General features: G+C 33.9%; 1 protein-coding gene across 1 annotated transcript in view; it reads left to right on the top strand.

The window, feature by feature from the left end:
- The first annotated feature begins 8,736 nt into the window (after positions 1-8,736).
- Positions 8,737-13,243, top strand: part of LOC119677292 — an 8,722-nt gene continuing 4,215 nt past the window's right edge. The window contains exons 1-2 of the mRNA XM_038088564.1: positions 8,737-12,593; positions 12,644-13,076. Coding sequence (XP_037944492.1) covers positions 8,737-12,593; positions 12,644-13,076 — 4,290 coding nt within the window. The remainder of the gene's footprint in view (positions 12,594-12,643; positions 13,077-13,243) is intronic.

Genomic DNA, 13,243 nt, shown 5'->3' with positions numbered 1-13,243 from the left:
GCATTCGACTTAAATCGACCAATTATGAGCAACGAAATGGAGCAATTGCAGCAAAGACTTCAGGAAATGGAAGAAGTTATAAGGAGGCAAGAAGCTAAAATTCTGCTCCACGAACAAGTACAACAACAAGTTCAACAAGTGCAACAACAACAAATACAACAGCAAGTTCAACAAGTACAACAACAACAAATACAACAGCAAGTTCAGCAAGTACAACAACAGCAAATACAGCAAAATATGCAGCAACATCAAGAGCTTCTAGCACCAAAAGATATTTTGACGCAATTCCGCCAAATAAAATGCCTCAACAAGGATCATGATGCCATTGCTTTTATAGCATCAGTAGAAGCTGTCATGGAACTATGCCCACCAGAAAACCATCAATTAACGAAGCTAGCAATGACCATTATAATCAACGAGAAGATAACAGGTGATGCCGGCAACTATATTCGAGGACTTGGACCAAATACAACCTGGGACCAAGTTAAAATTAAGCTAATGGACTATTACCGACCGAGGGCAACATATGGTGATATTTACAATAAATGTCGCAATATAAAAGTAAGTAATTTAAGAGATTTATTTTCTTATTTTGAAATGACGAGGTCAAAACTTAATAAAATATATACATTCGATGATAATAAGCCAGACATTTATGAGCCAAGTAGAGTAGATAGGGACTTAGTAAACATTTTAATTGACAAAATTGACATACCCTTAAGAACATATATTGATCAAAACAGTACACTTAACGATGTTATTAGGAAGTATACGCAAATTAAAGCGCTAGACGATCCACGAACAATTCACTTTAATTATAGACTGAAAAGACCATTACAGTCACAATACTATAATAAACGAAGTAATCAGACACCATCTGCACCCAATAATCAATATAATTACAGCAGTAATTTCAGGCGATATAATCAGAATGATAATTCAACACAGTCAAACCAAAATAATAAGTTCAATAATTCAATTCAGACTAGAAACTCACATATGAGTGTTGATACCCAAAATACTAGACGTAGCCAAATTAATAAAAGAACTGATTTTCAGCCAATGGATATTGGTAATGTAGAGGAGGATGTAAATTTTTTCAACCTGCCTCGATCTGCAGATTGCCCATAATAACAATAACAATTGGTAGCAAAGAAATTAGATGTCTCATTGATACCGGTTCTGACACTAGTTTAATTAAACCAAATATTCTCAAAGATCATTTCACTGAACAGAAACTCCCAACACCGATTTGTTACCGAACAATAAATGGAATTAATCAGGTGACACATAAAATAATAACTTCTATACCTAGAGAGTTTAACGTCTCAGGTACCTTCCATTGGAAGGTAATTGACTTCAGTAGTAAAAATTATGATGCCATAATAAGACAAAATTTTCTCATCCCTCTTAAAGCTAAGATTGATGAAGAGAATAAATTTGTCAACATATTAGGCAATATTATACACTTTAAAATTTTTAGCCCCTATAAAAATCAGGAAATATGTACACTTGAATTCAGCGACATAGAAAATTTAGATTTGAGACATTTAAATTCTGAAGAAAACCAATTATTAAAAAAATTATTACAGGACTTTAGTGAACTATTTTTCAAAGAGGGGGATAAACTCTCTTTTACCCACGAAATTAAGCACGAAATTGTTACTACAAGTGATCGACCTATTTATTCAAAAATATACAGATATCCACAAACTCATGAATTAGAAATTCAAAGGCAGATAAAAGAAATGTTGAAGCATAATATAATTAAAAAAAGCAATTCTGCTTATAATAGTCCCTTGTGGGTAGTCCCAAAAAAAGTGGACAAATCTGGTTCTCAAAAATGGCGGATCGTAATTGATTACAGAAAACTGAATGAAGTTACTGTAAATGACAAATTTCCAATTCCTAATATAGATGGAATTTTAGATAAGTTAGGTAAAGCTCAATATTTTTCGTCTATAGACCTTGCCAAAGGCTTTCATCAAATTTTGATGCATGACAACGATAGGAAGAAAACCGCATTTTCGACCCCGTTAGGTCATTATGAATTTTTGCGGATGCCTTTTGGGCTTAAAAATGCCCCATCCACCTTTCAAAGACTTATGAATTCTGTGCTTCGAGAATTTATAAATAAAATTTGCGTCGTTTATTTAGACGATGTATTAATTTTTAGTACTTCCTTGTCTGAACATATGGAGAACATGAAAAAAATTTTTCTAAAACTAAAAGAAGCAAAGCTAAAGATCCGATTAGAAAAGTGTAGTTTCCTAAAAAAAGAAACCGATTTTTTGGGCCATATTCTTACATCTGAGGGCATAAAGCCCAACCCAAATAAAATTGAAGTGATACAAAAATTGAAGCTGCCTACTACACAAAAACAAATTAAATCCTTTTTAGGAATTACTGGTTTCTATAGAAAGTTTATAAAGGACTATTCTAAAATAGCCTATCCAATGGTTGCATATTTAAAAAAGAATGCAAAGGTTAATTTAAATGATCCAAATTATATTATTTCATTTGAAAAACTAAAAGATATCATAACAAATCATCCCATTTTAAAATATCCTTTATTCAATAAACGTTTTAAACTCATCACTGATGCCAGCAATTTTGCAATCGGCGCAGTTTTGACTCAAGAGGGTCACCCAATTTCGTTTGCTTCGCGAACATTAAATGACCATGAAAAAAATTACTCCACTATTGAAAAAGAATTATTAGCAATAGTGTGGGGAGTAAAGTACTATCGACCTTATATTTTTGGGAGAGAGTTTGATCTGCAAACAGATCATCAGCCACTTAAGTGGTTACAAGTAAAAAATTCTGGTAAGGATATTAGTCCTAGACTGCAACGATGGTTAGTGCAGCTGGGAGAGTACGATGCCAAAATCGATTACATTACCGGAAAAGAAAATAAAATAGCCGATTTTCTTAGTCGAATTAATTGCGATGAAATAAATATGTTAGATTCCGAAAATTTGGGATTCACCTTGGATGAAATGTTAAGAATCAAAAATTTAAGCGCCGAAAATCAACAAAACCAAACATCAGTTTCCTTGGAAGTACAAGCTAATAACTCCCAAGATAATAACACGAATTTAGAAGAAAATGATAATAACCATAATGTATCAGTTGAAGGCGAAACTATTCATTCTCAGGTAGAAAATTTTAATGACCATTTTAAAATTCTTGATACCATTGTAAACCGTTTTAGGAAACAAATAATCTTAGTAAAAACCAAGACAGTTGAAGTAATCAATATTTTCAAAAACAAACGAGTTTTTATCGATAAACGGGATATTATCTCTGAAAATGTTATTAATATAGTACGAAGACATTTTGATAATGCCAAAGTCGCAATATACTCTGAACTTAATCATCATGAGTATAATAAGTTACAACAAATTTTATTAAGTACATATTCAAATAATCAGAAAATGTCCTTTGTGAAGTGTAGCTATTTTGCCAAAGATATACAGGAAGATCATGAACTAAAGAAACAGATAGCATTTTTTCACAAATATGAAGTAGGACACTCGGGAATTATTCCAACTTATGAGGGAATGAAGCATAAGGTTTACCATCCACAACTGAAAATTAGAATTCATGAGATAATCAATAATTGTGATATTTGCAATGGAGGGAAATATGACCGAAATCCTATTAAATCAAAATTTCTATTTACCCAAACACCCACAACTGTAAATGAAATTGTTCATATAGATACTTACGTTAACAGTAAGCAATCTTTTATAATTTTTATTGACAAATTCTCAAAACATGCAATCTTTTTCAATTTACCTGACAGAAATAGTCGAACGATTGTAGAAAAAATAAATAAATTTTTAGCCATAAAAGGGCATACAAAAACATTTATTTTTGATAATGAGTTTAATTCCAGAAATGTTCGTGACTTTCTATCTGCTAAGGGTATAGACTACCATGCCACAAAACCTAACAGTCATACAGGGAATTCTGATATTGAAAGGTTAAATAATACTCTTACTGAACGTATAAGAACCTTAAATTTAGCAGAAAAACTTCCAATCACAGCTCAAATGTGTAAAGCTATAAAATTCTATAATAATTCTTATCATAGTACAATAAAAGCTACGCCATTAGAAGTAGAATATAACAAAATCGATCACAAATTAATTAAAAAGCGAATGGACGAAGCAAAACTTTTTAGAATTTCCAAAAGAAACCGAAACAGAGAAAATTATACAGAAAACCGTACAGAAGGATTTATTAAGAACTATAAAAATGTTAGGCATAAAAATGAACCTAAATTCATAAAAAGAAAATTAGAAAATATTCACACATCAAATATAAAAAGATCATATAAATTTGCAGATCCTGGCTTTTGTAATGACTCTGATGATGCTCATAACAGGAACCCAACAAATGTTACAAGTCTCCAAAATTACTGAGGAAATTGGTTACACTCAAATTAGATTGAGGGAAGTAGAAATAATTAATGACACAATTACAATTGTACACATGATCGATCCAAATGAAATTAACTTGATAATTACACAAATCAAAGCAAATATACAGAATTTAGACATTTTTAACAAAGATTTATTATACAAAGAGATAGAAATACTCCAAGTCAAAGTAAAATCAATAACTCCATCTTCAGAAAGTGTTAGGCAGAAAAGAGGGTTGCTGAACGTCGTTGGTAAAACATATAAATGGTTGTTCGGAACTATGGACGATGATGATCGTCAGGAAATATTAGAACATTTGCGAATTACAGAAGAAAATAATCATAATTCCATTACTACAATAAACAAACAAGTCCAAATAAATCAATACTTTAATGAAAGCATGGTTACTTTAAAAAACAATGTAGAAGAAGACAGAAAAAAAATCAAAACCATTTATGAACAAATTAAATTAAAGAATAGTGAAGTTGTTAAATATTTATTATATATTGACCAAATGCAAAAAATTAGGTTTTTAGAAAATAGACTCAACCAAATACAAGACAATATATCAGCCGCTAAGCATAAAATGTTACATCCAAGCATATTATCCATTGAAGAAATAGAACGTTTCAATATTGATTTTTATAAACTTAAGTTATTAAAATTAGATATAATGGAATATAAAAAATCTATGTTAATTTTTGCAATTAAAATACCAACAAATTTTATTAAAACATTTGTAAAAGCTATAGTACCAATGCCAAATAAAGAATTTATGGAAATTAATGTAAAACCTGAACATGTAATAGAAATAAAAAATATTGTATATACTTACGAAGAGGAAATGGATTTAAAAAACTTAAAAGAAAGTCAAAACTGTATTTATTATCAAAATTGTGTATTAAAGTTTAATAACAAATTCGAAATCTTAAATATGGATGAAGAAACTTTTGTAATTAAGAATGCAAAGAATGATGTAGCAATTCAAGATTGTGATGATAGAAATGTAATTTTAAACAAGAATTATTTAATATCAATATATAATTGTAAAATAAAAATAAGACAATTTGTTTTCGAAAATAAAAAAGTGATGGTACAAGACAAGTTCTATATTCCGACTACCAATGTCAATATCACTTTTCCAAAAGAAATTAATTTCAGAAAAATCGCTATTAAAAATTTTGAAAATATTAAACAAATTGAAATTTGTGTCTTTATTGAACATAATTCGCGTGATGCTTTTAGGTTGTTTGCCGGTCTGCCATACCAGACTTTGGTTTCGGCTATCTCTAGACGGGACACGGGTCCCTTATTGCATTTTTGCACGGAAGGACTTTAGTTGACACCTCGGACTGTATTTGTGGGCATCACTTGGATGATTAGAGGCATGTGCTCTGTGAATGTCTGTTGTATGAGGCTGTTAGAAATTTGGATGGAATGAGTGATAGGATAACAGCAAATGAATATGATGTTAGTAATGTTCTTGCTAATGTTGAAAGTTTTAACAGGCTGGATGTACTTGCAAGGACAGTATTTAACCGTCGTCGTACCTTGATTGATCAACTGAGGTAACATGTGTGAATAGGTATATTGTGTGTATGAGGTGACTAAATTCAGTTCTGTAGCCCCGTGTATTTCTGCTGCCTGCTTGTGGTCAGCTTGTTGTCTGGTTGTGGTCAGCTTGTTGTCTGGTTGTTGTTTGCTTGTCGTCTGTTTGTTGTTTGTTATTGTCTGTTTGAACTCTTTGTTGTCGGTGTGCACGTCTTTTTGTTGTCCGTCCGTTGTGGGCACCATCCGATGCTGTTTGGAGTATCACTTGTAGTAAGTGAATTTTTCACTTACGACACTCGACCGGAGGTGTAAATCTGGTACCACGAGGGTCAGGGCTCGCAGCTTCGGTTGTTCTGACCATTGAGGTTGGCTCCTTAAAGGGAGTGTCATGGTGGCTATGGTTAAAACCCAAATATACGCGGGTCGAATGAATGTATTCATTTCATTACATATTCATTACATACATTTTCATTATACATCCAGTCATTCTTCATTCAGTCATTCATTTGTACACTAAGTCATTTTCATACTCCTTCATTTGATTACTTTCATTTGATGTGGAGTTGCATTTTTTCCAACTGGGTGCTGTAACCCATAGATTAGCAGAGGTGTTAGATAGGCCTCGCTCCTCACCAAGGAAGAAGTTATATCCAAACATATAACTTCAACTGGTACCGGCGGAATTTCTTAAGATTTCCAATGGGACGTTCATCGGCGCAATATACCGATGTGTGTGTGAAGAACACCGTGATGTTAAGCCTACACGGCAGGTTATCACTTTAAACACTGGACCTTCATGCCACGAATCCCAATGATCCCTTTAGACTCACCCATTCCATTCAGACGGTTGCAATTTTCAATTCGCTTGGCATTTACCATGATTATTAATAAGTCATAAGGTCAAACAATGTTGATTTGTGGGATAGATCTAGAAAATCAGGTCTTTTCACATGGCCAATTATATGTGGCGTGTTTTAGCATTGGAAAACCGTCAAGTTTATTCATTTATACTCCTCAGGAATTGACTAAAAATATTGTTCATCAACTCGGATTAAGATGAAATTAAACAAACATTATTGATTATTAAGAATTGTTTTTAGAAAAACTGATGTTATTTCAAAATAAAGAATAATAAAATTATTGTATTATTTGTCTTTCATTTCTTTCTTTATTTAATATCCTAATCGCTTAGTATATCATGCAGGACGTCTGTCTGGTCCGCTAGTATTAATATAAATCATAATCAACAATAACAAAACAAAAAGCAAGCAAAATTTAATCAATTAGGGAACAAAACAAATAACCAATCCAAGGAAAAAGTAGTGCCCATCACAATAAAAGACAACATCAATGGGATGCATGGATGAGTGCATTAAAAAACATAAATATAAAATACAATGAAGCAATACCACCACCACAACAGATGATCACCGAAAAATAACGAAATATTTGGAGGAAATTAATGTCGAATTTTACACGTACTTCTTGCCAAATGAAAAAAATATAAATATAATTATCAGAGGTCTTGAACGTAACGATCCTGATGAAATCAAAGAGGACTTAACGGCTAAGCGATTCAACATACTAGAATGTCACTTCCTAAAGACAAAAGTTAATGCCAAACCCAAACTAATCAAAATAAGATTGTCAAGGGAAAAAAATAATCTATGAGAAAAAACGAAAAAAGAGGTCCCAATAACAGTAAAAGAAAACATAATTGGAACGCTCTAATAAGAGCTATGCGTAACACATGAATAATATTGGTTTATTAAATGCTCAAACCTGCTTAGATAATACCAAGAAAAGAGGGAGGAAAATATCACTAGAGTTGGAGATATTAAGTTTTGGGCCTGGGTATTGCCCTTTGAAAGTACCCAATATACAAGATTATGTGGTAGCCTTAAAGGCCTATAATGATGCGTACTTGGAATATCTGGTAGACCTGGGGTTATATAATAGGTTTGAATAAGAACTACATTACGCCCAATTTTTAGAAGCTATGGTAAAACATCAGGATCAAACAAAGGCTTGGTGAGGACTTGCAAATACAGTCTGAAAATATCAAAAAAATGAAATTATTGCGTTATCCTTACCTAATCAGTTTTTTTTAATTCAGTTTTTAATAAGATAAATAAGAATAAGAAGTGAAATCGATATACATATGTGTCGAAATGATTCAACCACGCTGTTAAGTTTAACAAACCTAACATATTTTAGCTCGCTTGTAATCACGCTTATGCAGCAAATAAATATTGTAAATATTTACGTTTATAAGTTCAATAACTTCACATATTGTATTTATGCTTATGCAGCAATATGTGAAATTTTAATTATTATTTTAGTCACCAATAATTGTAATTATTATTATGCTTAGTAAGTAATTTTATACTATATAAGGAAACAATATTAATAATAAAAAAAAAAGCGAAAACAATCGTCTTTACTTCACAATCAAAAATTGGTTATTGGTAGATGTGCCTTTTAACCACTGTAGAAACAAAATAAAAATTATTTACTTACTTGGCTAGCGGTTTATGTGCCTGCAAGCCTTTCATCTTAACTACCTGATTATTGGTTTATGTGCCTAATAGTCAGTGTAACAAAGTAAGCAAATACAGACATTGATACCACCTCAGATTACGTGGTATACATTGGTGACCCCGACGTGATTGGCAAGAGCAACTCAGTGTGAGCCAGCAGCGTTTACAAAAAACCTTCATTGAAAACAACTTGTTTCAACGGAAATACAATAACCATGGATCCAAAATCAATATCCACTTTAACTGACCAGCAGGATTCAATTGGTTCAGAGATCGACAGAATCATTCGCAACTTCAAGAAGGACTCACCCAGCAGGAAAACACGTCAATATCTCGAAGATCGTAAAACAACTTTAGAACAGTTATTAGCTGACTTCAAGGCTAATGATGAGCAACTACAACAAGCCGATGTACTAGCAAGAACATCGGACTATTTCACACAAGATTACGGCATGGTAATCATAAATTTGGGTAACAAATATATCACCACAATAACTCAAGAGCTGGAAGCATTACTCATTAAGGCTCAACCATCAACAATAAAGGGGTTGGACCTTCAGATAAATAATGATGTTGAAGCTCCTGAAATAGTATTACCTACTGGTGGTCAAGAGAATGAAATTATTCAGGCATTAGTCAACAGACGAAATGCAGTGTGTAAATCAATCAATCGTCTCATCCACAATGTGAGACAAGATAACCAGCAACAGGTACCACAATATTTTGCAGTAAAATTAGCTACGCTTACCAAGTTATGGGATCAGGCTGAAGGTTTAAATTTTACTATTCAGGAACGGCAAGACAACCCTTCTGATTGCAATCATTATCTAGCACTTGAACAATTGGTGCAAGATACAATGGTGGAATGGACTAGTAAGTCGACCAAGATTGAGACATCAATTAGGTCAACTTACCAATCATCGACTACTTTGCCAACAATATCTCTTCCAAAGTTCAGTGGAGATTATTTGAGTTGGCGACAATTCAGTGATCTGTTTGCACAACTAATACACAATCAAAGAATATCAGACTCACAGAAACTCTGGTATTTGAAAACCAATATTCAAGGCGAAGCTGAAGCACTCATCAAGCATTTGCAAATATCAGATGCAAATTATGAGACGGCATGGCAATTACTACAAAGTAGATATGAGAATAAAAGAGTTCTAGTATCAGCAGTTTTGCAACGTTTGACAGCTCAAAACTCTTTATATGACCATCCAACAGTCCAAGCCATTAAAAATATGCATGACACAACAAAGGAAAGTCTATGTGAACTTCATAATTTAAATATTGAAACATCAACTTGGGATCCAATTTTAGTTCACATACTATTAAAAAAATTGGATAAAAATACACATTGCAGTTTTGAACAAACTCTTACTAACCCAAAGGAGATGCCCACAATAAAACAATTCTTAGAATTTTTAGAATTGAGATTTCAGTCACTTGAGGCTATAGGTCTACGAGACAATGCAGTATATAAACCCAACAAAAGGATAGCCGTAACTATGGTTTGTTCAGATCTATGTAAAGTTTGTAATACAGATAAACATCCAATCTACTATTGCAAAAAGTTCATTGAAATGACTCCTCCTGAACGATTAAATTGGATTCAACGACAAAAACTATGTGTGAATTGTTTCAAATCCGACCATAAAGCAAAGGTTTGTGAAGCTGGATCATGTAAAAAATGTGCCAAGAAGCATAACACTTTGCTCCATTTAGAGCAACAGTCACCTAAACCTTCAAGGGCACCAGCAACAAACACAAAGTCAACCACAACATTGATCAACGCTAATGAATCGCCATCCATAACAGCAACAACTAATGCAAAGTGTACTCGTAATTACGTTCTGCTAGCCACTGCAAAGGTGCGCATTATTGCAAACAATGGACGAACGTGTGATGTTCGTGCCATACTCGACTCAGGGTCTCAAGTGAACCTAGTAACCCAAAGAGTAATCAACAAGTTATCTTTAATTACCACAAATTCAAATCTATCGATCGAAGGTATTGGCCGTCAATTCGGGAACTCAAAATCTCGCGTAAATGTTGAACTGCAGGCTACTAATGGAAGCTTCAGGACGAGACTAGAGGCATTTGTACTGCCACAAATAATATCACCACAACCGTCACGAGACCTAGATATCTCGGATTGGCAGATCCCACAGAATGTAGAATTAGCAGACCCCAGCTTTAACAGATCTGGAAGAATTGACATGCTAATTGGTGCTGAATTCTATCATACTCTACTTCAACCAGAACAATTGATAATAGGAAAAAATTCGCCACTGTTACAAAATTCGGTTCTAGGTTGGTTGGTGGTTGGTAAGACTAAAACTACAACAGATATTAAACCAACATGCGCTATTACTACAGGAGAGGTTGGTGAAATGTCAGAAATGATAGAACGATTTTGGAAGTTAGATAACATTGAGACTGCAGAAAGGGTTTTGACTGTATCTGAGAAATGGTGTGAAAATCACTTTACAAATCATGTAAAGACAAATCGCGATGGTCGTTTCATTGTACGCTTACCTTTTCGCGATGATCCCACAACACTTGGTAGATCGCGTGAGATAGCATTCAATCGATTTTGTTCTCTGGAAAGGAAGTTACAAAAGGACCCAAATTTATACAAGGAATACATAAAATTCATGGATGACTACGAGTCATTAGGTCACATGGAAAAAGTTTGCCCAAAAGATGTCAAAGGATCACAATATTTCATTCCTCATCATTGTGTCTTGAAACCTGACAGCACTACAACCAAATTGAGAGTTGTCTTTGATGCATCAGCAAAAACATCAAGCGGTTTAGCACTAAACGATATTTTGCACAAAGGTCCAACAGTGCAAAGTGATCTTTTTTCAATACTGTTGCGTTTTAGAATACACCGGTTTGTATTTACGGCCGATATTGAGAAAATGTACCGGCAAATTCAAGTACATGATGAAGATACAGCACAGCAGCTGATAATCTGGAGAAAAAGTGCTGATGATAGTATACAATATTACCGACTGAAAACGGTTACGTATGGAACAAAGTCAGCCCCTTATCTTGCAACAAAATGTCTTCAACACCTTGCGAAACATAATATGACCAACTATCCGCTTGGAGCACCTGCATTACTTAATGATTTTTATGTAGATGACTGTTTAAGCGGAACTAACAGCATCATTACCGCCTTAGACACTCAACAACAACTTTCGGAACTGCTCAGTAAATCAGGATTTAAACTGAGAAAATGGTGCTCAAATAATACACGACTACTACAAAACATTCCGATAGAAGACCAAGAAATCAACCTTGATTTAGATGACTCAGCCATAAAGCCAACAAAAACATTAGGCATTATTTGGCTCCCGAAATCAGACGAATTTTGCGGAAAGGCAGAGATGTCATCAGAGCAACCTATCACGAAGCGGATTATGGCATCGGACTTAGCTCGAATTTTTGATCCTTTGGGAATTTTTGGCCCCATTACTGTAACAGCTAAAATATTCATGCAGGAATTGTGGCAACAAAACTATTCCTGGGATGCGGAACTGTTACCTCAGGCTCAGCTAGAATGGAAGCGGTTTAGAACTGACTTACAAACATTAAATACTGTGAAAGTACCCAGACATATTTTTAATTCGAAGGTTCCTTGTTCGATTCAATTACACGTGTTTACGGATGCATCAGAGAAGGCATATGGAGCAGCTATGTACGTGCGAACAATATATAATGATAAGACAATAACATCGAGACTATTGTGCGCCAAATCTAGAATAGCACCATTAAAGAAACAGACACTTCCACGACTAGAACTCTGCGCAGCATTGCTGGGAGTCGAATTAGCAGAAAGAGTTAAACAAGATTTAAAGTATCAAAACGTGCCAACCTACTTTTGGTCCGATTCCAAAATTGTTTTGTCATGGATAATATCTTCATCTGCCTCATTGCACACATTCGTAGCAAATCGTATTAGCAAAATTCAAGAGATGTCACATGCTGATCAATGGCATCATGTGGAGTCAAAGGATAATCCTGCTGACATCATTTCCAGAGGAATAAAAGTTAAAATGTTCAATTATTCACATATATGGTTTTTGGTCCACTCTTTCTTCATGGAAGCTACGAATTTTGGCAACAGCCAAACCCAAAGGCATTTAACATCTCAACTGATATCGAAAGACGACAAGGACATACAGTTAACATTATCATTCAAACGACTGGTTCTGATCACATGATAAATCAAATTGATCATCGAAACTCATTCAGATACCTCCAAAGAACAATTGCTTATGTTCGCCGTGTATTTCATCGCACACAATCACCAACAAGAACACTTTCTCCAAAAGAATTACGAGATGCATTAGTCTTCATAATTAAAACTATTCAGGGCTCAGAATTTGCAAAAGAAATCTCTGATTTAAAACAATGTAAAGCAGTCAACAGTTCGAGTCAACTAAATACTTTAGCACCGTTCATTGACGAACAAGGTGTACTTCGTGTTGGAGGAAGGCTTGAAGCATCAACATTGCCATATGATGCTAAACACCCAATGGTAATTCCTTACAATCACTCAATAGTAAAATTGATGTTCAAAATGAAACATGAAGAAAATTCCCATTGTGCTCCACAATTATTGCTAAGCATAATGAGACAAAACTTCTGGCCGATTAAAGGAAAGATTATGGCGCGAAACATTGTTCACAGCTGTGTCATCTGTTC

The sequence above is a fragment of the Teleopsis dalmanni genome, chromosome 2 (genome assembly GCF_002237135.1).
Source record: "Teleopsis dalmanni isolate 2A chromosome 2, ASM223713v2, whole genome shotgun sequence".
In the NCBI taxonomy this organism is placed as follows: domain Eukaryota; kingdom Metazoa; phylum Arthropoda; class Insecta; order Diptera; family Diopsidae; genus Teleopsis; species Teleopsis dalmanni.
The sequence above is the reverse complement of the archived record's forward strand: the minus strand, read 5'-3'. Positions and strand labels throughout refer to the sequence as shown.